Source organism: Coffea eugenioides, chromosome 2, assembly GCF_003713205.1.
Source record: "Coffea eugenioides isolate CCC68of chromosome 2, Ceug_1.0, whole genome shotgun sequence".
Lineage (NCBI taxonomy): Eukaryota > Viridiplantae > Streptophyta > Magnoliopsida > Gentianales > Rubiaceae > Coffea > Coffea eugenioides.
The window spans coordinates 8,646,606-8,671,615 of record NC_040036.1 but is presented as its reverse complement, the minus strand read 5'-3'; the positions used below and the strand labels follow the sequence as shown (position 1 = coordinate 8,671,615).

At 37.0% G+C, this 25,010-nt stretch overlaps 3 protein-coding genes across 5 annotated transcripts; all 3 read left to right on the top strand.

The window, feature by feature from the left end:
• Positions 1-1,645: 1,645 nt before the first annotated feature.
• On the top strand, positions 1,646-8,266 carry LOC113762430 (AT-hook motif nuclear-localized protein 14). Of its 2 annotated transcripts, XM_027305883.1 has the most exons (6): positions 1,646-2,133; positions 4,692-4,744; positions 5,919-6,050; positions 6,306-6,458; positions 7,770-7,842; positions 7,934-8,026. In XM_027305883.1, the coding sequence occupies exons 1-6, from the start codon at positions 1,701-1,703 to the stop codon at positions 7,942-7,944; spliced, it is 855 nt and encodes a 284-aa protein (XP_027161684.1). In that variant the 5' UTR covers positions 1,646-1,700; the 3' UTR covers positions 7,945-8,026. The 2 variants fall into 2 exon arrangements, with proteins under 2 accessions (XP_027161684.1, XP_027161683.1); XM_027305882.1 differs by having other exon boundaries at positions 7,770-8,266.
• Positions 8,267-11,610: 3,344 nt separating this feature from the next.
• LOC113763890 (protein EIN4) lies at positions 11,611-17,111 on the top strand. Its single transcript, XM_027307873.1, has 2 exons — positions 11,611-14,065; positions 16,096-17,111. The coding sequence occupies exons 1-2, from the start codon at positions 12,311-12,313 to the stop codon at positions 16,708-16,710; spliced, it is 2,370 nt and encodes a 789-aa protein (XP_027163674.1). The 5' UTR covers positions 11,611-12,310; the 3' UTR covers positions 16,711-17,111.
• Positions 17,112-18,192: 1,081 nt separating this feature from the next.
• LOC113762555 (methyltransferase-like protein 6) lies at positions 18,193-22,497 on the top strand. 2 transcript variants are annotated; one of them, XM_027306052.1, is made up of 7 exons: positions 18,193-18,573; positions 19,025-19,134; positions 20,610-20,807; positions 20,928-21,000; positions 21,141-21,243; positions 21,388-21,530; positions 22,057-22,497. In XM_027306052.1, exons 1-7 carry the CDS (start codon positions 18,358-18,360, stop codon positions 22,159-22,161), a joined length of 948 nt encoding a protein of 315 aa, XP_027161853.1. In that variant the 5' UTR covers positions 18,193-18,357; the 3' UTR covers positions 22,162-22,497. The 2 variants fall into 2 exon arrangements, with proteins under 2 accessions (XP_027161853.1, XP_027161852.1); XM_027306051.1 differs by having other exon boundaries at positions 18,194-18,573; positions 20,610-20,803; positions 20,918-21,000.
• The last annotated feature ends 2,513 nt before the right edge of the window (positions 22,498-25,010 follow it).

Here is a 25,010-nt window from a genome sequence, read left to right as displayed (position 1 = left end):
TTGAACCCTGTATTATGCTCCAAAAAATTTCACGACAAGAAGCGTCTTCCCTTAGAGTTCAACAGTCACTATCAGAGGCCACTATGTCCCTCCACTGAACCACTTTTGCTGAGTTGAAACCATCTGCTCATGGCTTCTGTGGTGTTGCGTTTCATTCTATTGACCTACACTTCGTACTCAATGGCCATGATAGTCCCTGGAAGATGACGAGCCTTCAACCACCCAAACCATTATCAACAGTACAGTTACTCTCACCTTTGGGGTAACGTAAGAATTAAAGTATCTTAGGAATGATTAGGGGAGGATTATCGTGCTAACGACAAACATAAAGGGTGCTGACAAGTTTTGGAAGATTAAAGGAGGTGTCAGAACACCTTTTGATTTAGTCAGATTCTTATATCTACTAGTTCCTAATACATACTCTCCTCCCTCTAGATTAATATAGATTAGGTTATCAAAATATCATTGCAGTTAAAAAAAAAAAAGGCTTTGATTGAGAATTTGAAGACAATCAATTGGCACTCGAGAAAACTTGACGTGTCTGAAATAGATTCGAGGCTGGCTAATAACGTTTATAATAAGCCTCGCGTAATGACGAATTCCAATACAGATGGACCACTGTGGCTTTTACAAATACCACTTGAAATTGTATCCTGTCCATGTTGGATCCTTATGATTGCCATCTACTACTAATTCACATGACTTTATTCCTTGTATCAGTCTAAGCAAGACTGATGCCATTTTTTCCTTTGAGCAATTTGAAGTTACTTTTGGAGTCTCCATCTGGACAGACAAATGAATAAACAACTGCTAGTGAATGAAAGGAAGCTTAGTTAACTTTGATAATTCGTGGAATTTGACAGTTCAATTGTAGTAATTTTTGTTAAATTAAGGGGGTAATAGTTATCTCGTCCGCACAAATTACTGCTTGCATTTTCTAATGTGAATAAAGATTTCTAGAATCGCTCTCAAAGTTGAGTGATTTTGTAATCTTATGAAAATTTAGAAAGGAATCAACAGGACTTGTCTCGACTTTTCAATTCTATATGTTTTTAATTAAACATCTTATCTATCATTTGAATAAATTTAGAAAACGTTATTAAAAAATTAATCCCTAACTATTGAAGGTTTCTGTCGCTTTCATCCTCAAAATATTTTCTTCCAAATAAACAAACAATTTCAAAGTTGGTTGGTCACTTGACACATGGATAATCAAAGTTCTTACGTGTAAGGTATATATATAATATAGTTTATCAATTTGAATATAATGAAATACCTAATAATATTACTTTTGAGGGGAAAAAAAAAATCTTCATTCATGTAAATTTCGAATTCTTTGTCTTCTTGTTCCCCAAAGTAACTAAGGTCTCAAACTTTAGCTTAAAATATATAAGAAAAAGAAAAAGATTTAAACATGTTTATCCACATTAAATCCATACATATCCCCGCAAATCTACAGTAGACATATCAAATCCCAATTCCAATACCTAAAAAGGTCTCCGGATAAAGTCAAATAACTTCCTCAGCATCCAACGGCTGAGAAAAACCACCAACCCCACAATCAACGATTCAAAAGGCACAAATTTCCCGAAAACAATAAAGCCCTAAAATAAAACAAATACCTCAAAAATCATCAGGAAAAAAGAAAAGAAAATAAAAAATTTCCCAAATCCAAAATCTCACACACTACACACACTATCATGGACCCTAATGAAAGTAGTGGACTGAGCTCTTACTTTCACCACCCTCAACAGCCACCACCACCTTCACCTCTCAACCCCACCGCCCCTACCACGGCCGTGGGATCAAACACCTCTCCCACCAATGGAATTCTGCCGAATACTTCTAATCCCGCTGCCAGCACCACCACTACAACTTCTTCGCCGTTGGTTTATGGGACTGTCCCCTCCGTGGTGACGTCTGGTGGTACCGGATTGGATTCTGGGAAGAGGAAGAGAGGAAGGCCTAGAAAGTATGGGACCCCTGGTGAAGCCGCGGCTGCTAAGCGGCTCTCTTCGGCTTCTACTGCGGCTTCAATTTCTCCGCCGAAGAAAAAGGACTTGGGTTTTGGCGGTGGCGGTGGCGGGTCTACTTCTTCGGCTTCTTCTAAGAAGTACCAGTTAGCCGCTTCTGGTAATAATCTCCTAAAGACAAAAAAAAAAGAAAAAAAAGAAAAAGACAAAAGGGGAAGGAACCCTTTATTTATGTGATTTTTTTTCGGTTTATATTATTTATACCTTTACTGCATTTTATAGATGAATTTTGGGGAAATTAACGAGGCCCTTTAATTTGTCCTTTCGGTGCTTGTTTTGGAATTGCATTGGAACTTTGTGGACGAAGAAACCCTTCACTTATTGGTGGATTATTTGTTCAAAACTCGTGCCTTACTGCTGTTTGATATATGAACTGTAGAAATCAAGCAGGCTGTCTCATATGTCTAGTTTTCTAAATTCTAGAAGTAATAGAAAACTATAGTGTTTTTTGGCTGGTATTTAATTTGTATTTTGCTTGTAGGACCCGTTGGTAGTATATGGTAGTATTCTATGTTGCAGTGGCTGCAAGACTTGTCCACCTCCCCCCCCCCCCCTTCTCTCTCTCTCTCTCCATTACTTCCCATAGCTAATTTATGATAAACTTGGAATGTTGGGCTGGGACATGCTGTAACTACCTGTATCAAAATGCTTTATCGACTATTGTAGTGTCTATTTTCATTTTTTTTAAGGCTTTGGACCCCATGAGTTGGTATACATGAATTTTGCTTGTGGGTATAGTAAGGACTGTTAAGAGGACCTGAGTGAAAGCAAATTTATGCAATGGTCAATGGTCACATGTGTTTGGCAGATCACTGAGTGTTTATTGGAATGATCCATGCGTGATAAAGAGCTTAGGAGTGGGACTCTACATATCTGATGCAACCTAATCAATTGTAGGTTGATAAAATATGTTTCTGTAGATTATGCAGTGCATTGTTATTCCCTCAGTTTTAGATTTAAAAAGATGCAGAACAAAGGGTGCAGGATGTTTGAAAGTCTTTATATGGGTTTCTACAATGGCCCCATAACTGGTGGCTTTGTGCAGATTGGGTGTTGGATGTAGTAATCCTTTTATCTAAGTGCGAGGTGAAAGAGGGGTTTGGGATTCTGATAGCCGGCATTATCTCTTCCTCAAAAGATGCAGTAATCTCACACTTATTTTTATTTTCCAGTCCGTCTATTCTTAGCTGCTTCTCTAGGTATCAGTGGGAATTAAAATATTATGGAGGAAGTCTTAAATGCTGCTGTTCAATTGACACCGAAAGTATGGAAACATAATCTTTGTTCTAATTTGAGTAGAAAATTGATATAATAATTTTTGTTCTAATTTGGAAACATAATTTTTGTTGATTTTCTTGTATTACTTGATGCTTGAAGTTGATTACTACTATAAATTCATTTGGTGTATTGTGCATAGGAAATTCTGTACATAAGCTGAAAACTGTATATTTTCAAACTCATCTGAAAAATTGGTAGGATCTCCTAGTTTTCTTCCTATAAAAGGAATATTGAGCACTTACATTCTAGCTTCTCTTGTCAAGAGACATTCACATGGTGGCATACACAACTGGTATCAGCGTCACAAATTTGATGTGGTATTCAGCTCTCGTTTTGCTTTTAGCTGCATAGGGTTTGTACCTATGTTACCCGGACTCGTCATTCACCCCAGGTGCACCCGTGTCGACACGATATGACACGGTTATGCGTACAGAATCCGTACCTGATATGGTAAAAATTTTTTGGATACATTGACTGTTGTGAGATGTGGGAGACGTGATGTTGATGGCGGAGGAGAAGGAGAGATGGACAAGAAGTCACATGAGATGGGAAGAGAGTGGAAGAGGAAGAAGGGTGGCTCTGGGGAGGAGAAAGAAAGGAGGAGAAGGCTGCTAGAGATTTGAAAAGGAAAAAACTCACGACAACTGCTGTATTTTTGCTTCATATGTATGGGCTGCTAACTCTCTTTCATTGGAGGGTGTGGAATTGTGGTAATGATGGCGCATAAGAGTAAGAGCGTCTTGGTTAATTGGAGAAGAGGTGCTCTGTTTTGATTTGCTTGAATGCTTTGTAAATGAGGTGACGGCAGTGCTGATTGAGCGATGAGGAAGATAGGATTTGACAATGATATTTATTTTGCAACTAAATCCCTGTATTTTGGCTTTAATTGTCTTTTTCAACAACTTAATTTCTTTACAAGTTTTCCCTTTTTAATATAAATCCAGCCTTTCATACTTAAACCTTTCTAACCAAGCTTATGGTTCTTTTCAACCTAATTTTGGATATTTAATTGAACTTTTTATTAAAATACACTTGATACATCATTGTGCTTAAATTTTAGAATGATTTATATCTAAAGATCTTATCCACAGCCATACCTAAAATTAGACACATATCCTCGAATCTTACAATTTTCAAATATTCGAATCTGACACTTTGACACGCACCCATATCTGACACCTGCACCCAAGTCCATGTAACATAGGTATGTATGTGGTTATCTTCTTTGATCATCAGCTGTTTAAATGTGATTTTGTTTCCTCCGCTTCTTTTGTTTGCTTATAGCTACTCCATTGTAGGTTAAGCTTCATTTTTTAATTAATTTAATTAGAACTTGATTACCACTTACCCACTTGTCCTGCTTTCCTGCTGTTGATGCAGGTAGTACTGGTCAATCTTTTATACCTCATGTCATAACTGTGGCTGCTGGAGAAGTATGTTTTCTCTTCCCGTCACCTACTTAAACAAATAATATTATTCTCTGCTGCTTATATATTGTGCAACATACCTGTTGGATTTGTGTTGTCTAGACCTGTAAAACCGGTTCCTCATTATTCTTTTATCATTTCCTAAAGAAGAAAGTATAATCCTTTGCAAGTTAAGTTTCTCTTTGTTTCCAGTTTCTGGTTAGTAATTGAGTGATCTTCTATTTAGTGTCTGGATTTATGGTGTATGATAACTCCATTTGGATAGACAATGTTAGTCGTTGCACAGGATGAACGTAAAATGACTATTTCAATTGCATTTATTAGTTAAGTTAGAGTAAAATCACTTTCTCAATTGCATTTATCATTTAGTTTAGAAAATAAATACATGCTACCATTAACTTCAACTTGCAGATCTAGATCTGTTCAGGTTCTAACTGAATTTTTTTCACAGGAAAACTAATTAAACATGTTTCTCTCATCCTTATTAACTTCCTATATACAACTTTTGAATAAGAGCCAGGTTTGTGTATATACACATTTGAGTCCGGTAAAAATGATTCACCAGTAACCCTAAAAAATGTTGATCACTTATCCCACCATCTTCTCTAAATATCCAGTGTACTAACTCAAAAGGGGAAAAAATAAACGAAGAGAAAACAAAAAAGGTTGAAGGAGGCTTCTGTAGATATTGTTGTAATTATTGCTTGCAGCTTTTACCATAGTTACCCTGTCACGGTTGCAATGTTTGGGTTCATGTGTAGCTTTTTACAAGATGAAAGCAGGACACAAGCCTGAGAGGGGACAGCCCACATTTAATCAACCTTGGGATTTTTGTAAACTTGACCTTGGATACTCTCGTCTTGATTTCAATTATTCAATTAGGGCCTGTTTCATCTTCTGCTGGCTGAGATGTTTGCAATTGTCTTATTATCTTGTAGCAGAAACAGTGTCTACTGACATTAGGCATCTTTATGCAAGAGTTTCTTAAGAAGCCTTATATCATAGCCTCTCCTTCCCATTTTATTTAGCTGATTTCTTTCAATTGCTTGATCTTGTGTTTGATGGTTGTCTCATTTATTTTTGTAAAATTATTTCCTGGAATTGCTGTTTAGATGCATAAGATTGCAAGCTGTTTTACTTGTTCAGAAGTTCCACAGTGGTGTATTGTTGCATTTGACAGGATGTAGGTCAGAAAATAATGTTGTTCATGCAACAAAGCAAACGTGAAATATGCATTCTCTCAGCATCTGGTTCTATATCCAATGCATCTCTACGTCAGCCGGCTACTTCTGGAGGCAATATCACTTATGAGGTAGAGATTTGTGAATGCATACCACTAAATTATGTTATGAGCAGCAACTACCGTTTAACTAGGGAAAGACTTCAGGAGAACATCATGAGTATCCCTTCTGATTGCTTACTCCGCTTATTTCTACTTGTTTTGAAAATAGCTAACTTGAAATTGTTATAGCTGGAGAAGATGATCATTTTGGATAGAGGTTTCTATGGTTCTTTGTATTTTAATTACCTTATATATCTAACTCTATTGTGGCATGCTTTGATGTAGGGGCGATTTGACATCCTTTCCCTCTGTGGATCTTATGTACGCACTGAACTTGGAGGAAGAACTGGAGGACTAAGTGTATGTCTGTCTAGTACTGATGGTCAAATCATTGGAGGTGGAGTTGGTGGACCCCTTACTGCTGCTGGGCCAATTCAGGTATTCTTATCTTGACTGCACATAAGCTCTAATTGCTGTCAATCGTCTTTTAGTTTCAAATTTTTGTTGAAAGAACCCGATGGTTGGTAAAGGCCCATTATTGGCTACCCTTTTGAGGACAAGTCTTTTCTTTTGATATTTGTCACAGATGGAATCTTAATATCTTCCACTTGTTGTACTTTTTCTGGATTTTATACAAATTATATGGATGTCTAATGTTTAATATCATTTTGAGTTAGAGGAAAATATATATCATTTTAGCTGAAAATCTACAAATTGAGTGGCTAGTTTCTGTTGAAATTAGGGCAAGTTATACACAAATTAACCTCCTTTTCATTTCATTGCTTTGTTGTTTTAACTTTACTAAGAATCAAGCACTAAGCTACTAGGGATTGATCCCACTATGGTTAGGTGAAGGTTACCCATAGCTTCACTCAATATTTATGCACCAGGGGTTCTTCCTTCTCTGGTGCCTGAACGACCTATGAAATTGCTTGGGATACCATCTCAACGGTCCCTCTCCTCTCCAACATTTTTTCCCTCCCTCTTGTCAAATGTCAAATAGTGAATGATAAGAGTTTTTGGATCCACCTTTGGGATTCAAACTAACTAAAAAGCCAAGCCTACCCTCCAAACATCTGATGCCATGCATGACTTCCTCACACATTGATCTGCAAGTGTGAATTTTCTATCCCAGTTGTGGTAGAGCATGGGTAGGTCAGACAATGAATGTATTCCTCATAAATATCACCTAATAAACATCTGGATTATCATTTTAAACCACAAGCTCTCATTTCGGTCCTTACTCTCACTTTATACATTTGAATGCTGGGGTCAAGGTGCAATCATATGTTAGGATGATGATTATTAAGGGAATCAAAATGAATACAAAGATTCTTGTTTTTGCCTCCAATTTGATTCTTCTGCTTCACTGGAATAAAAGTCCTAAATAATAAACCCCTTAATATTTTTTTTTGCTTTGATATTTCATTTAGATCTCAATTTCTCCTTTATGATATGCAAAGGTGGACAAATATAATTAATTCTGTTCTCCTGAATTGTTCTTTTCCTTTTAGTAGTAAAAGGTACTAAATGTTCGTGTCGTAGAATGATATGTTTAGATGTGTATACTTAGTAACTAAAATAGTATGTAGAATTTGAAATAAGGGATTATTACACATCGCCTCTATTTGGTGCATGATTATTATGGATCCCTTATTTCCTGTCATCAGAGGCAGCGTCTACCTTCATTTCAGCACATGGAGTGGAGTGTACTTTATTCAGCTGCTTACCAGTTTCTTAATTGAACAGATTATTGTTGGAACATTTGTAATCGACCCCAAGAAGGATATTACTGGTGGTTTGAAAGGTGACACTTCTGCTGGTAAGTCGCCGTCACCAATTGGTGGGGCATCATTTTCCGGTGTAAGCTTCTGGTCCCCAATTGATTCTTCTTACCAAAATATTGGTGGCAGTCAATTTATGATTCAGCCGCAGCCTCGGAGCACACAAGCACCTTCACAGTCGATGGAATGGAGCGGTCATCCAGGTCAGAGTGTGCAGCAGTCTCCAGAAAATGGCAACTACCCAGATTAGAGTACCTATTTGAGAACTGCTATCTTTGCATATATGTTTCTGTATGGCAGATTCTTTTAGGACGGGAAGGTAGAGACTCTTTGTGCCATCTCGAGTTAGTCAAGTATGACAATGATAATGTACAGGCTAATGGTTATGAACATCTTCATCTTTGGTGACTGATACTTTTTCACGTATTTATGTACCTTAAGAAGTTTTGTACCTGCACTTTCTCTCTTTCAATGCTCTTCTTTAAGCAGTAGAAAATCCTGGCTTGCAGAATCCCCAAATAGCAAAGCTTTATACTTCTATATGATACATGGTTCTTTTGCTCCACTGTAGTTTTCAGAGATTTTCTCATGCTGTTCTCAGAAGCATGTTGTGCCGGCAGGCATCGTTTCACAGGGGGGCCTATTGTTTACTGCGCATTTATCAGCACCAAATCCATTTAAAACCTGCCGAGTTGAATGGCAGACACAAATTGCTTTGCCCTTTCCTAGGATGTGGCTGGTAAAATAAAATCTTTCATATATTTTTTTTTCTTGAAAATGATGATGGTCTTCCACGTTGTAGTGCTCACTTCATAATGCTTATGTGTCATGCGGACTTACCAATAAACAGGGAGATTAACGCCATGTAATCTGGCATTCACGAAAGAATAACTAGTGCTTGCAAAAATTACAGTTCCCAATCACATTGCTTAACGTGTAATCAGGGCTTAGGATTTGCCAATGACTTGAATCTTTAACCTCCCTCTTTATGTTCTTGATACGCGAGAACATATATGACATGGAGATTTGAGTGAGTGACAAAATACAACTAATATTCTTTTCGCATTACAATGTTTAATTGACTATATTAAGTAATCAAATAGACACATTCAAAGTAAAGAACTAAAACGCAGTCCACGAAATAAATACGTAGTATCAATTTGACATATATGAGATCAACCGAGAAATTTAGAACTAATTCAATAGCAACTGAGCTGAGAAAGTTCAATCAGCACTGGTCCACTATCTTGATGCCACTTAAATGAGAGAGAGGGGAAAATTTTTTAATTACACACTACCGAAACATGTCCTGAGGATAAGGCAGTATTATAAAAAAAATACTGTAGCACTTTTTAAGCCAAATGAAGAAATACTATCCATTATCCAGAGCTTAATGCGCCCATGCTCAAACAATCACATATGTCTGTGCACCACCTGAATTTAGCACTATCAGCTAGCATTGAAGCCAGTTAATTAACTCAAGGAGTGTTTTTGTTCGAATCTTTTTCGATCGAATCCACGCTATCGTCTTTTGGAAATTCTAATGAAACCTTCCTGCACTAAATTAGTCTTAATCACTACTAATGAATACATCAATGATTCATTTGTAATAAAAATCAATATAGAGCTCATGATATCGAAAGCCCGATGAAGGCAGATTCATTGATGTTTCTTGGTTGGTACGTGGTGCTTGGCAGTTCATCTAGTGCCTGCTAGAGTTACCTTCAGTTTTGCTTCATGATCAAGATTCAAGAATGAAGAACGAAAATTAGACCGTCATCATCATCATAAGACTTTCTGCGGGTGACTGCATCCTTCAGCTTTGCACCACACGATGAGGGCTCCACCTCCATGATTAACGGTGAGCAATGGCCGGTGGGATGACTAAGACGGCTGACAAGCACGTGAGAAACAAGGAGATTTTTTTATTTTTTTTTTAAATATTTGAGGGGCGGCCTTTTCTAAATTTCTTATCAGTGGTATTTGCCATTCTATTGGATATTGTTGATAGTCTCATGGGGTAGAAGGACAGTTGGTATAGCCTTTTTCGGCCTTTAAGAAATTAATAAAGGAGGTGACGTGGATGGGGAGATTGAATGCGTCTAGGTTCTCCTCACCTTATACACACTGAGACAGTCGTGTACTCATTCATATGCGGGAGGAGGGCCCGCTCTTTTTTCATACTCCTAAAGGCCAAAGGGGCAAGGCCTTTCATTTCCCCATTATTGTGCAATTGCCATGAAACACCGTAACTTTTTTTTTCCCATATTAGTGTGAAACTTAAATTACAGGCGACTTTACTATAGATCAATTCATGTTTAATTATGTTTGGTATGGTTCAAAAGAAGGAAAAGAAAGTTAAGGAGTTTAGGTAAGAAAAACAAGGATGACGACCATTTGATTGGATTTTTACCAAATGATACAAGACATGAATTTCGTTCAACTATGAAAAAAAGGAAACAAAAAAACTGAAATATAAAATGTCACTTTTTTTTTCTTTAAATTTGCATGCAAGGCAAGCTAATACGAGACTCCAAATTATGTTGGTCTAGTTTAAATATATTATTTTGACAAAATTACCGATAATATCTTGGATAGGATTTTACATAAATATGATCTAACTAAACTCGCGCAACTTGATTATCAAACTACAAAAGTAGGATTGATTCGAGTTTGATAAGTTGACAAAGATAATTATCTTTTTTCAAGCTTTGATTTGATTAGCGTACTATTCAATGTTGAGTAAATCCTTAAAAGTCAAGTTTCAAAAAACTGTATGCAAAACTAAATAACTGCAGTTACATTTTTTTGCCTATAATTTGGTCGTCGGTGACCTAGTTGGTCCTTGTATTCTCAAAATGATTGCAAATTCTTTAAGATGGCAAATAAAAATTATAAACTAATTATCTGATCGCTAAAATTTTGATATAAGAAAAGGAAGGGAAGGAGAAGGATTATTTTTTTTCCCCTAAAATCGTCCATGAGTGAGAAAGGTAAAGAGGATATGAAATTATTTAATTAATTTTGCATATGCCAATCTTAACAAAGAAAAATATAAATTTGTTCTTTTTTTTTAAAAAAAAAAAAGGTATAGAACCGTGAATTTTAGTACTGTTTAAGTACGTTCTTTTATTTGTTAAGCTCTCAACCAATTGAAAATCAAAATTTAAAAACCAAAAGAAGGAGAAGTCCACCAAAGGAAAGTCTAAAAACTTTTGACAAAAGGTATTTATAAATACAAGGCAATTGCAACTGTGCACTTGGCGCTGGTGCCTAAGATCAAAGTCTGTTGGCGTAATTTAAGAAAAAAAATTTCAACCAGTCCTGACTGAAATTTTGAAAAAGTTATGGGGGTAAGGTAAATAAAAGCATGCCAAACGTCTCAATTTTTTTAATAATCTTCCTGTCGTCCTCTCCTTATTTACACCCAATTCAAGATTTGAAGATCCTCCATTGTCCATAAATTAATAAACACAAGTGTATGGATATTCTACAAAATTATTTATATTAATCTCTCACCACCTGTGCCTTCACCTTACTTTTTAGTACGCCTCTCATATGCACATATTAAATCCCGGATTTAATTTAATATATTCAGTTATTCACTGCCAAAACTAGTAGTGCTACCCTGAGGGAATACATGCAGGTCAATTCACTTACTAGACCTTCCCGCGTCCAGTGAGCTAAAGTTTTTACAGATTTTTCAAGTGGGGTTCAATCCAACGTCATACTTTGAACAGTTCTTGCTGATTGACTAATGGTTTTATTAGTTTTCTAATCCTTTAGTCCAAGTGGGATGTCCTATCCTATTGGGTAGGTGTCAATTTTGTTTGCTAATATCAACACCAGTTTCACAAGCTGTGATTCTTTCTTCATGCAAAAAAAGTCTTGTTATTATTATTTTTTTGGGTAGTGGAATATTGGTACGATACAGAATTTTTTTGGGCTTAGCTGTTGCTTGTAGAAGGTTGATTTGATGCTGGATTTCTCAAGGAAGAAGGTGTTTCCTACTCCCCCAGGTTCATTTTTGTTTTCACCATGTGCAACTCCCTTCAGCTTTATTGGAGCCTTGACTGGATTTTGATCCCGGTTCTTTAGGCCTGCATTCCATTGTCTTGGTTCTTAAGCTTTTCGTGCTATATCCTTTGAAACGGGGAGTGTTTAATGAAAAAGATTGATTCTTTCTTACAGATTCTGAATTTGAGCATTGACACTGACGTGGGAATTAAATATTATGAAAAATAGCGTGGGAGATGGTTACCTGAGAGAGGCTGCTATAACCTCTCAAAGGTTATTTGGTTATTTTGATCTTGACACATAGACATATTAGATCTAGAAATGCTGCAGAGATTTGATTTATTATAGTTTATTAGGAAAGCAATTGCTATTTGGGACTGGGGTTTGGGGTTTAATTTCAAGGACACCTCTTTCTTGATCTTCAGTTGATTTAAGCTTTTGAAAAGGGTGAAAACTCTTGTCATAAAGATGGATTGAAAAGGGGCTGCCATGGGTTCAAGATTAAGGGATTTTGTCCTTGGGCTTCTAGTTGCAGTTATGATCTTCAGCGTGTCAGCCACTGATGGCGAATTTTCCCATTGTCATTGCGATGATGTTGGAGGTTGGAGCATAGCTAGCATTCTAGAATGCCAGAGAGTGAGTGATTTCTTGATTGCTGTGGCTTACTTTTCAATTCCTATCGAGTTGCTTTACTTTATTAGCTGCTCAAATATACCATTCAAATGGGTTCTACTTCAATTCATTGCTTTCATTGTCCTCTGTGGATTGACCCATTTGCTCAATGCGTGGACTTATTATGGTCGGCACTCCTTCCAGTTGATGATGGCTCTTACAGTTGCGAAAATCCTTACTGCTCTTGTATCTTGTGCAACTGCTATCACTCTTATCACTCTGATCCCTATTATTCTCAAATTTAAAGTCAGAGAATTCTTTTTAACACAAAATGTGATGGAGCTAGGCCAAGAGGTTGGGATGATGAAGAAACAGAAAGAAGCTAGTTGGCATGTCCGGATGCTTACCCAAGAAATTAGGAAGTCACTCGATAAGCACACAATATTGTACACTACTTTGGTTGAGCTTTCAAAGTCCTTGGATCTGCAGAATTGTGCCGTTTGGATGCCTAATGGGAATAGAACAGAAATGAATTTGACCCATCAGTTGAGTCCTGGTCCTTCAGAAGAATATAGCCACACCCTTGCGATTAATGAACCAGATGTATTAGAGATAACAAAGAATAAGGGAGTGATGTTTTTGCGGCAAGACTCAGTACTTGGTGCTGCGAGTTGCGGAGGGTGTCAGCCAGGTGCTGTTGCAGCTATTCGAATGCCAGTGCTTCTAGGTTCAAATTTCAAAGGGGGGACACCAGAGGTTGTTGACACTGGATACGCCATACTGGTTTTGGTTCTTCGAAGTGCAAATGACAGGGTTTGGTTGTATAATGAGATGGAGATAGTTGAAGTTGTTGCTGATCAGGTGGCAGTGGCTCTGTCCCATGCTTCAGTTCTTGAGGAGTCTCAGTCAATGAGAGAGAAACTGGAAGAGCAAAATCGTGTGCTCCAGAAAGCTAAGGAGAACGCAATGATGGCAAGCCAGGCAAGGAACTCATTTCAGAAAGTAATGAGCAATGGAATGAGGCAGCCTTTGCACTCAATTCTGGGCTTACTATCTCTGTTTCAAGATGCCAATTTGAGCCCCGATCAGAGGATTGTGGTTGACACTATAATAAAATCCAGCAGCGTTCTCTCAACATTAATAAATGATGCAATGGAGATATCTGACAAGGATGAGGGAAGATTCCCATTAGAGATCATGCCCTTTAAATTAGATGCCATGGTAAGAGAAGCATCTTGTTTGGTTAAGTGCTTGTGCCTTTACAAGCACTTTGGCTTCTCTACGGAGATTCCAAATGTTCTGCCTAATCAGGTGATGGGTGATCAGAAGAGGGCATTTCAGGTTCTACTGCACATGATTGGGCATCTGTTGAATGTCAATGAGGGAAGGGACTCTGTTACTTTTAGGGTTGATACTGAGAGCAGAATTCAGGAGAGGACTGATAGATATTGGGATACAAGGAGACCAAGCACAACTGATGAGTATGTGAATGTAAAGTTTGAAATTGAAGTTAATGTTGAAGGTTCTCTATCAGATAGCTCAATAGCTACCACTCATTTTGGTGGGACAAGGCATAACAGCAAAGAAGTAAAGGAGGGCTTGAGCTTCAGCATGTGCAAAAAGCTTGTGCAGGTGCGAATTCTGAATTTCTTTTCTTCATTAATTTCTTCACATTAGCATCTTACGAGCTCATAAAGTATTACTGGTGCCTAATTTGTTGGATAGTAGATATACCTGTCATGGCTATATAACTGCATGCTATGCTGTTCATTTTATCACATGTACAAATTGTTTCATAAATGTAAATGCTGTCAAATAAGATGTTGGATAACTTTATTGGGACATTTGGGTGCAGTACAAAGTGCTGGCATTCTCAATCAAAAAGAGAATTTTTTTTGGGGGTGCATTCTCCTACCAATAACACGGTCAATTTTCCTCAAGACATCAATGCCGTTGAACTTATTAAAATTCCTTGTGAGATAGGTTTAATATGCTTATTTTTGAAGCATATGGCATTTGGGGCTGTAGCACCCGGTTTAAGTTATAGTCAGATACTCTAGGTTCACATCAAGGACTTAAAAGCCATCCGTCAAAGTTGCAAAGAAGAGGAGAAAGTTTTGGGGTCTATTGTTATTCAACAAGCATATTACAAGAAGTTGCTAATAGTACTTGAAATAGTGCGGCTACTTAGAAAAACCAAAGATAAAATTTGATGCTGGTTACTTTTTTGACGTGTCCCAAGTGTAATGGTCCCTCACCAAAGATGAAATTTAATGCACCAAGAAGTCCAACTCCATGAGATGGCGGAATCAGAAAATACCCAATGCATTGCTGTTGATCAGCCACCTACAAAGGCTACTTGGCTGCTAAGTGTTTCCTCTGGAGGCATGTTTCAAACTTCTATAGCTTACCTTGAGCAATTTGCCCTGGCGGTGCATTTTTCTGATTGTAAATGTTGGCAACATGGCAAGTCCATGTAACCCATCAGCTGGATGATTTCAATTCTCTTATGGTATTCTCATAATGGCCTTTTTTTAGCAATTGGATTTTATATAACCACAAACATCCCGGTGCTCATCCACTTCTGCTACTTGCTAACCTTGGGAGCTGGTTTAGTGATCAATGTATTCAATACCTAGAAAAGGCTAAGATACACAGTTTCTAGCATCTTTAAAGTCTGAGTGGGATAGTTTGTAAATCATTTTTTTAGTGCGAAATGCTTGATATCTGGGATAATAGCTATAAAGCACTTATAAACACTTTTTGGGCTTGTTTTACTTTCAGTGCATGAATTTGACGCACTCTTCTCTGATTGCTCAAGGCCAGCATGATGGTACTTGAGGTGGCATTTTAGCTATGCCTATGCGGTATAATTTGTGACGTATTTCATCAAAAGAAGTTTGTCGTACTCCATAGTTGCAAGATATCACTTCTTGTATTCAGTCAATACCTAGAAAAGGCTAAGATACTCAGTTTCTAGCGTCTTTAAAGTCTGAGCGGGATAGTTTGTAAATCATTTTTTTAGTGCGAAAACGTATTTCATCAAAAGAAGTTTGTCGTACTCCATAGTTGCAAGATAAAACTTCTTATATTCAGTTTAGTACAAGAATCTAGATGTACAACATTTTCAAAGTTTAAAAGGTTCTGCCCTTCATTTGGGAGCTGCTAATTTATGCTTTATTTAAGCTTACAAAAGTTTCCCCTCTTATTTGTTATTGGTTTATTTTCCTTATTTTTACTTCTGATTATGTCCTTTGGGGAATAATCTAAATCCTGTGTTTCTTTCTTCCTGAATGAGCATTAAACTCGCTGTCCAAACCTATTGTGGCCAATCATGTCTTCTATACATTTCTTTGGAGGACACAACCCTTCATCTAGTTTAGGTGTACTTTTCAAGAATTGTTCTTTGGCATCTTATTCGTTATTGGTTTATTTTCTGTATTTTTACTTCTGATTATGTCCATTGGGTAATAATCTCAATCTATGTTTCTCGGTTCCTGAACGAGTATAAAACTTGCTGTCCAAACTTGTTTTGGCCAATCATGTCTTCTATCATTCACTTTGGAGGACAGAATCCTTGTCTAAATCCTTCGTCTAGTTTGGGCATCCTTGTCAACAATTGTTTTTTGACATCAGATTGATTCCTGGTTTAACATCTGCAGATGATGCAAGGTAGTATCTGGATGTCCTCTGATTCTCGGGGCCAAGCACGAAGCATGACTCTTATTCTCAGATTTCAGAAACAATCTTCTTTTAGAAGACATGTATTTGAGCTCGGAAATCCATTGGAGCAACCAATTTCTAGCTTAATGTTCAGAGGCCTTCAAGTTATTCATGCTGATGATGATGATATAAATAGAATGGTGACTAAAAAGCTGCTTGAGAAGCTAGGTTGCCAAGTTACCGCAGTTTCATCTGGTTTCCAGTGCCTGAGCGCACTAGGCCCCTCAGCAGCCACATTCCAAGTTGTAGTTTTGGATCTTCACATGCCTGAAATAGATGGCTTTGAAGTGGCAAGAAGAATACGAAAGTTTCGGAGTCGTAACTGGCCATTAATTATAGCCTTGTCCGCAAGTGCGGAGGATCATTTGTTGGAAAGGTGCCTGCAGGCGGGAATGAATGGTCTTGTTAGAAAACCTGTTCTTCTACAAGTAATGGCTGATGAGCTTCGAAGAGTTCTGCAACGAGCAGGTGATGGTTTTGAGAGATCATCATATGACAAAAGAGATGATGCATCGGTTAGTTCACTCTGGACTAATTCAAGAAACCCTATTTAGAGATCTTAGCATTTACACATACTATAGGCCAACATTCTATTAGAATTTTGCTAACCATTTAGTTATAAATTACCAATGGGAGAACATTATTGGCTGGATTACATTTGAGTGCCCTTGCATCAACGATGGTTGACATCCATCAATAAAGTGAGACATGAACAACTGTCATGTTTGTAAATGGAAGGAAAGGTTGTGGACTAATTGAAGAATATGCAAGTGCAGCTTACACAGCTTGCTCATGATCTAGGTTCCTGTGAGGACCTTTGAAGCAAATATTTGTGATACATGATTCTATTCACTGTCAGCTCAGAGAAATTCTTGATATATGTAACGCTTCGGGAGAACAATGATCAAGTCTGATTAGATAAAACTTCTTTGCTCAAAAAATGAGCTGGGCAACATTTCCTTTGTGTTTTTTTCTTGGTTTCCTTCTACATTGGATTAAAATGTTCGTACATTTGCATTTTTGGTTTATGGTACTAATTGCCTCTGCAAAACACAGAATCTTGTCTCAGCGCCCATTCTAGTTTCGCTGAAGCATTAAAATCACAAAAGCAGCTCATGACATCTTAATGCAGAGGCCGGTATAGGAGATACTGCAAAAGGTTGCAGGGACCTTACAGTCAATTATCAATGGCTGTACCAATTGATTCTATGGGACAAAAATCAATATTGTTATTGTGCATCATTCATATTAGTACTGGCTGGGCCGATAAGATTGGGCCTGAATGTAATTTCGAAATGTTAACCCAATTAAAACACTGCATGTCACCATTGGTTGGGGCTTAATATAATGCCAAATTAGAGATAGGCCCAAGATAGCTCGGTGCAACAGTTAATTCTCTTTTTTGCAGTAAATTAATTCAAAATTAAGGGAGAGAGGCAATAAATAATTTGCATACTAATCAACAATCAATGAAATAGTGGTGAAAGAAAGTAATTTATGGGACATGTAAGATTTCAATAATTGTGATTTGAAAAAGATTTTACTATAGTTCTATGTAATAATTTGATAGAAAGCAGATATTATTATGATAAGATTATTTACTTTTTAAAGTTATTTTAAAATTAGAGATAATTTTTAAACATATAATATAATCCAAATAGGATTAAATATAGGTAAAACCTAAGTGATGAATAACCCGTTAATTCTCTCTAATTAGGCATATAATGTAGAAGTGAAAAACAATACTTATTAAAATCTCTAAAAATAAAGAGGCATTTCATGGTTTTTTTTTTTTTTTTTTGCAAATCTTTGAATACTAATTTATTGGACCAAATTTAAATACATGATGGAAATTTTTGCAAGCCAACAAACCCGCTATGCAATTTGTAGTAGTATCATAGTATGGACTAAGGTGCGTCGTTGCAGAAACTTTTGCAAATTGTGACGCCCAAATTTGTTGATTTTTATGGAATTATTAAGCACAAACAGACGTCAACCTCGACCTTAGTGTAAACGACATCGTCCTGTCTACAGCTTAAGAAACCCAAAAACCATGGAGCGCTTTTCGAATCGACAGCCAACTCGTCTTTCTCCTCCTCCTTCAGCCGCCGGAATCTTATAGTGAAATCGGCATTTCTTAAAAAAAAAAAAAGACAACAAAAGAAAAGAAAGGGAAATATACTGCTATCACTATTTTAAGAATGAGCCAAGAAGCAGCAGCAAATTACTACTCAAAGGATTTCGAGTGGAACCAGCTCAGACTTGAGATCGAGACCAACCCCTCTTTCCTCTACCACCTCCTTCCTTTCATTGATGATACGAATGCCAACACATCTGCTTCTACTGCTGATGCAAATTCTGATTCTGAAGCCTGGAATAAATTCCACACTCGTCATTCCACTGGAAAATTCTTCAAGGTACTACTACCATGCTGGAGTCTCGTGTTTCATGTAATATTCATTAACTCACAATTGCTTCTCTTCTAAGTGCCTATAGTATTAACTTTTTTTGTTTCACAAATGCCAAGTGGGTTCTTGCCTAGTTACTTTTTATGCCTTAGAATTTAACTGGGTTCTCGCCCGTTACCATTTTGTCTCGGACTGTAAATGGGTTCTTGTCCATTAACAAAATTTTTTTCCAGTCATCAGTCATCAGTATTAAAAAAAAAAAAAAAAATTTAGGCACGCAAACTGCGCTGATAAAGAAGAAGCTTGTCTTTTTAATGTTTTACGGTTGTTCATTGAGGTTCAAGATAAAGTTCTTTCTTAGTCAATTCTATTGATTAGCGTCAATTGATCAATGGAAATTTAATGCAAATGGGGTAATTTTTGGTCCATTTTGACATTTTCCTTTTCTTATTAAATGTAGGAGAGGCGGTACCTGTTGAAGGAATTTCCAGAGCTGGCTTCTTGTAGAGACTATGCTAAAGTTTTGGAGGTCGGATGTGGTAATGGAAGTACTGCTTTGCCAATTTTACGGTAAAATACTATATCTTCTATTCCGAAAAGTTGCTGATATCTGGATGAATCATTTCTGAAATAATTCTGAAAAGACTAAATCTTGAGTTTCACTGATACTGGGATTGGGCATTATCTAGGTAATTGTAATGCTGGGATTTGGTTTATTTACTGTGGTTTGTGCTTAGGATAATTATGTGACACTTAATGAGTTTTGCTCTATTTCTACCAGATTGAAGTATATGTTAAAGTCTTGGCTTAGATTTAAAAATGTTAGAACACTTGATGAATCTATGGACGATTTGGTGTCCAAATGAGCCCCATAAGAAAGAAAGAATATATGACTGGATATCTCTCATTGAAATCATCAAGTTCAAGATACTGCTTGTCATATTAGTACTGTCGTGTTTGGGTCAGCTGATTGTCATATGAATATCCATGTGAATGTATATGATTAAATCATTCTGTTATTAATCAGGGAAGGTAGATGAATGCCCACGAGGGGTTTAAGCCTAACTAGTCTTATCTTTTTGCATTTTAGTAGGAAGTGACTAGAGTTCCTATGGCACAAGCATTCAGTCTTGAGTTATGGACTCTTTTCTAGAAAAAATTTGCTGGTCTTGTACCTCCAATATTGTCATGCATTTACCACATTTGAAATTGCCCTTCTTTCGTTTAATCCAGCCTTAATTGGTCATCCTTGGGCAATAATTTGACCAGTTTGTTTGCTGTCAGGTATTCAGGCATGCCACCATTGGGAATTGAACCATAAGTTACATGTAGAACTGAATTTCAAAGTCTATGAGTAGATTTTAGTACCTTTTGAGAGCATCTGATCTTTTCAGTTTGTACCATAGATGTTATGGAAATCGGGAATTTCTGTGAGTAATATGAACTGCTTGCAGGAAAATTCTAATAAATGGAATTTAGGATTGAAGTCTCCCTTGCTTCTCTCCATAGGCTGTCTAATATTTTTCTCTGGCAAACTATTGACATTTCCAAAATGGATGTCTGATACTGTTGGTGGTTTAGATTCAAGTTCTCAACATCGCAGCACCTCCGTCTGCTATCATGTCAAAATGGAGAGGTTACTTAGTTGAAGTAAGATTTCCATCATGTAGCTTTATCGTATGTGGTGTTAATTTGCATATTTGACTACCAGCGGAAATGAATTTTCCTTCAAGGTCATTTGATCTGTGATTGTGTCAAATTGCTTTAAGGGGTGGTTGATGCATGCTTCTCACTGTCATCAGTGGAGTGCAATGGTAGTCTGACAAATAGAGGAGGAATACATTTTGCAGATTCATGCTTTTTATGGAAAATCAAGATGCTAGATATCTCTCTTTCCTGTCTACAGTGATAACGGGAGGCATATAACATGATCTTTGTTGTCAATATCTTGATGCTTCATTTCTTGTTTCAAACATGCGTATGCTAGAAACTTGACATAATGTTTTACAACAAATTGATATGTCATTGTCCTCAAATATTGACAGGGCTAAAGAGAACATTGTTGTTTATGCCTGTGACTGTAGCAATGAGGCTCTTGATAGGGCTAAAGAGAATATAGCTGCTGCAAACTTGATCTCAGCTGAGCATCGTTACCACCCCTTCTTATGTGATATTTCTACGAGTGGGTTTCCTGAGTGGTTGGCCTGCAGTTCTTGTCAAGAAAGATTTTGCAAAAGCAGTATGCTAGTTCCTTGTCCTTGCTTGTCTTTGGTTTATTTGTTAGTCATCTAAGTATGCTAGTTCCTTGTCCTTGCTTGTCTTTGGTTTTTTGGGGCTAATTCAGAAGTAATAGACTGTAACAGGGTAGATTTCTGTGAAGTCTCATGCTCAGAGGAGAGTAGTTGCTGCATTGGTGGGGTGGATCTCGTTACCCTAGTATGTTGTCTTAGTAATTACTTTGTCAACTTAAAATTTTTACTGAAATGGTTTAGCTCTAGAACTTTTTAGCACAGTAAAAGTATGAGTTTTGTAGATTCTGTCATTGTTTTTGCTTATTAATGTCTTTCACATGCCAGATCTTCACTCTATCAGCATTACCACTCCACATGATGCCAACAGCCATTCAGGAGTGCTTCTCTGTCTTAAAGCCGGGTGGCATGCTCTTATTCAGGGATTATGGTAATAGCCCCAGGAAATAGAGGGTAACAGTTGATTTGGTCGTATTGTGTATTATTTTATTTATTAATTTATTTATTGCATTTTAATTGTCTTTATTGGCTTTTGCTGATATATATATATATATATATTTCATTGGAAATTCAGGTCTCTATGATATGACAATGCTTCGGTTTGATCCCGAGCAAAGAGTTGGATATAGGGAATACATGCGATCTGATGGAACCCGTTCTTATTTCTTCTCTTTGGAAAGCACAAGAGATTTATTTTCTAGTGCAGGGTTCACTGAGGTATGAATTTGGATGTTACGCTTTCCTTGGATAAGCTTTTATTTCCTAGGAAAGATTATGAATTTAGGGCTGATTACTGATTAGGGAAAAAAATGTGTGTTTCCACAAATTTGCTTGCTTATTGCTTTGTCGATGAACAATTTGTGAAGGGAGTGCATCGAGCTTGCCATTTGCCAAGGGTTAGAAAAGGGTGTGTTGCATGGGGAGACTTGGGAGGTGTGCTCTTGGGTTTTGTTCTTTGGGCTTGCGGGTCATACAGTATTTTTTTTTGGATGCCCTTACAGCTTTAATAGATTGTTGAAACTTACTATCAAGTTGTCTGTAAAGACTTATTTATCTCCAGCCAAGATTATTGTTTAATTACACACAAATCTGATCAGAAATGAATCTGATGGAAAACATTGCGGCTATCAATTTCAAATTCAAGTTACAAAATCTCGTGGATCTTGAAGCTAAAACAAGTTTTGACTTCTGTAACTTTTACTCCTACAATGTTATTGCGCTAACCATCCTAGTATTTTTGCAGCTGGAGCTTGAATACTGTTGTGTTAAATCTACAAATAGGCGAAATGGGAAACTTATGCGACGGGTTTGGGTTCACGGTAAGTTCCAGAGACCCAAAGGTAGTTGAAGCTGAAACCAATATTGGTTTTGAAGGAACTGGGAAGAGAAGCAGATTGGATGATTGAAGACCAGCTCCAAAGGACAAATTAAGAGTGTTACGAAGTAGATGGTTATGAGTATCCTATCTGTCAAGAGTAAAATTTTCTTTCCACTTATTTTCGGGTAGTTTTTATTTTTAATCCTTTCTCTTTGCTCTTTCTGATTTTTGTGTGTATGATGGATGATTGGTGAAACACAGATGACAACCATTTTTGTATTCTTCTTCCTGTAGCCTAACGAGCTTTAGTTTAAGTGCAAGTGGCTTCTAAAAGTAATGAAATTGCCAGGTTCTTTCGTTGTGACAGACTAGAAAAACTCAAAGATCTCTGTCAAATGTCTCTGTTCATCTTTTAAACAAAGGTTCTGTAACATTTTCGTGAAAGCAAAATGTTCCTGTTTAGCATATCGTGATATAAGAGAGGAGTGCAGTATACTTGTCACTAGAACGTTTGATTGCTTTTTCTGATGCCCGGAAGGCTTCTACACCCAATTTCTTGACTCCCAACAGAGGGTATACACTATACAGTACTCTCCGGTGTTCTAATAAGAAATTTCAACAGTTTTCTTTATTTTTAATTAGTCATCTCGAAATCCGGTACTGTGTTATTTGTCGCTAATGTCAACCGTGAAGCGACAAATACTTGTATTAAGACTTGCCAGGCATTAAGAAATCGCGGGGTTTAAGAAATCACGGTGAATTCCTTTCACTTTACCATCGAACCCAACCCTTTTGGGATCGCCACCAGCTTTACATAATCAAAGGGAGATTAGTCATTTCATTCGTTAGTAGTTGCAACTAACCCACGCCAATTTTCTGCGACTCTAACGTTAATCAAATGGGGACGTTGATTAAACTATAGTTACTTGATCGTTGCCTTGTTCCATTTATCAACCCCACATGGACATGAGGCAACATGGCAGCCAATGTCAAGAAGATCAAACAAAAGAGTTGTCACACTTTCAATGGATAAGCATTCATATTAGCAATCTCATGATATAATAGAACGGAATATTTTATATGGGTGAAGAAACAACCAACAAAAGAACTGCAGGTTGGGTCAAAGAGCACCACCATTTGACCCAAGTGTATTAAATGCTTTGCACGCAACTAATAATTTTTCAGAACCAAGAGGAATTGGCAAGGAAACGGTTGGTTCTCAAAGCCCATAGATGATCATGCATGATTCTCCCAGCAAAAGTTAAGTATATATATGTTAAGTACTAAAAATGTCATTCAGCTTTCCACACACTACTAATACTAATTCAGGGTTTAGGGTATGGATTTCCATTTGAAGTCGTTTAATTAATTAACTTTTCAAAAGATTTGCAAATATTTGTTGGTGAAACTAACTATATATGTTTACTATCAGAAAATGACAGCTGCTTTCAGAAAAGAAGGGCCAATTACAAGAGGTTTCAGCTGCAGCTTTGATCGTAAAGTATCATGAATCGTGTAATTAGGAGATTAATTAAGTCATCAAAGTTAACCAAAGTGGGCTCCATTAGTTGTTAAAGGATCAATATTGGAGCGTCTTAATGCTGGACATTATACTATAAATTAGGGGGATTTTATCTAATGGCATGGATTCATGTGAAGAGGGTCCTCCCTTGCTCCCAATTAATCAATTCCTCCGTCCTTTTCAGGATTAAAGATAAACTTCTTTTTGAGAGCACTTGTAATAATGAAACTTTATTAGCTTCCATTCAATGCATCATCCTTGGCGTCTTACATATGTGCTGCTGCTGGCAATAATGTTTGTTTGTAAAATTTCTGTGGTCTTCTTGTTCGTTGTGATCAGATGCTGTTTCATATATTTCTGTTGTGTTTTTATTATCAATTATAAAACTTATGAGCTATTTGCAAAAAAATTCATCAATCACAATCACTATAATTAAGTGTGATTAAAAATAGTTGACGGTAATAGATTTTTATTGAAATCAATAGAGTATTTGACAAGTGGAGTTTACGTATGGGTTTTATATATTTTCTATTTCCTCCTCATTTTTCTTTTATTTTTTTATCACTCTTTTTGTTTCTTCTTAGCCTTTTTATTTTTTAACTTAAAAATATGAGATACATGGATAAATAATATGGTTCCCTACTACTAAAAAAGTAGTTAATCACAAAAACTCATTCTAAGTACGAAACTCACTTACCCCAAAATATACTTAGTGAACTCAAGCGATAGTGGAATTTTATCACTTTTTCTTTTTGGTTGCCTCCACGGTATCCAGGGTTTTGCCCTTGATTAATGTTGGTCGAACCCGAGTCGCATACGCTGATTGTGCGTAGGGAGTCTCCCAACAAGGGTGGCTGCGTATGTCAGGTTTCAACACCGAACTGTTTAATCGGAACCAAACTGCTTACCGCTTGGTCTAACCCCGGTGGCGAATTGCACAGTTAATAATAGGATCAAAGAGTGAGACAAACATTTTTTTTTATATGATTACAAATAACCCTTGATATTAATTAAAAATATTATTCACACCATTACAGAGATTTGAAACCTAATTTATTCCCCTTGCCTTTGTACTTACATCATTATTGTAGTTTAATTTATGATTTTCTTGAAGGCCAAGATCACCCACAATTGAAGAAGAATTGCATTACTTTGACCAAAGCTGCATCAAGTCCGAGTTTTTTTTTATCTTTGAAAGAAATGAGATCTGTACGTCATGCATCTGTGATTTTTTTTTTTTCTTTTTTTTTTTGTCTAACGGAGTGGGGTGTCCGGGTCAAGTCCGTAAAGGCGGCCCGACTAAATCCCCACTCCGGCCCGGGCCACCAGCGCCCAAACCACGACCTAGCACGTTAGA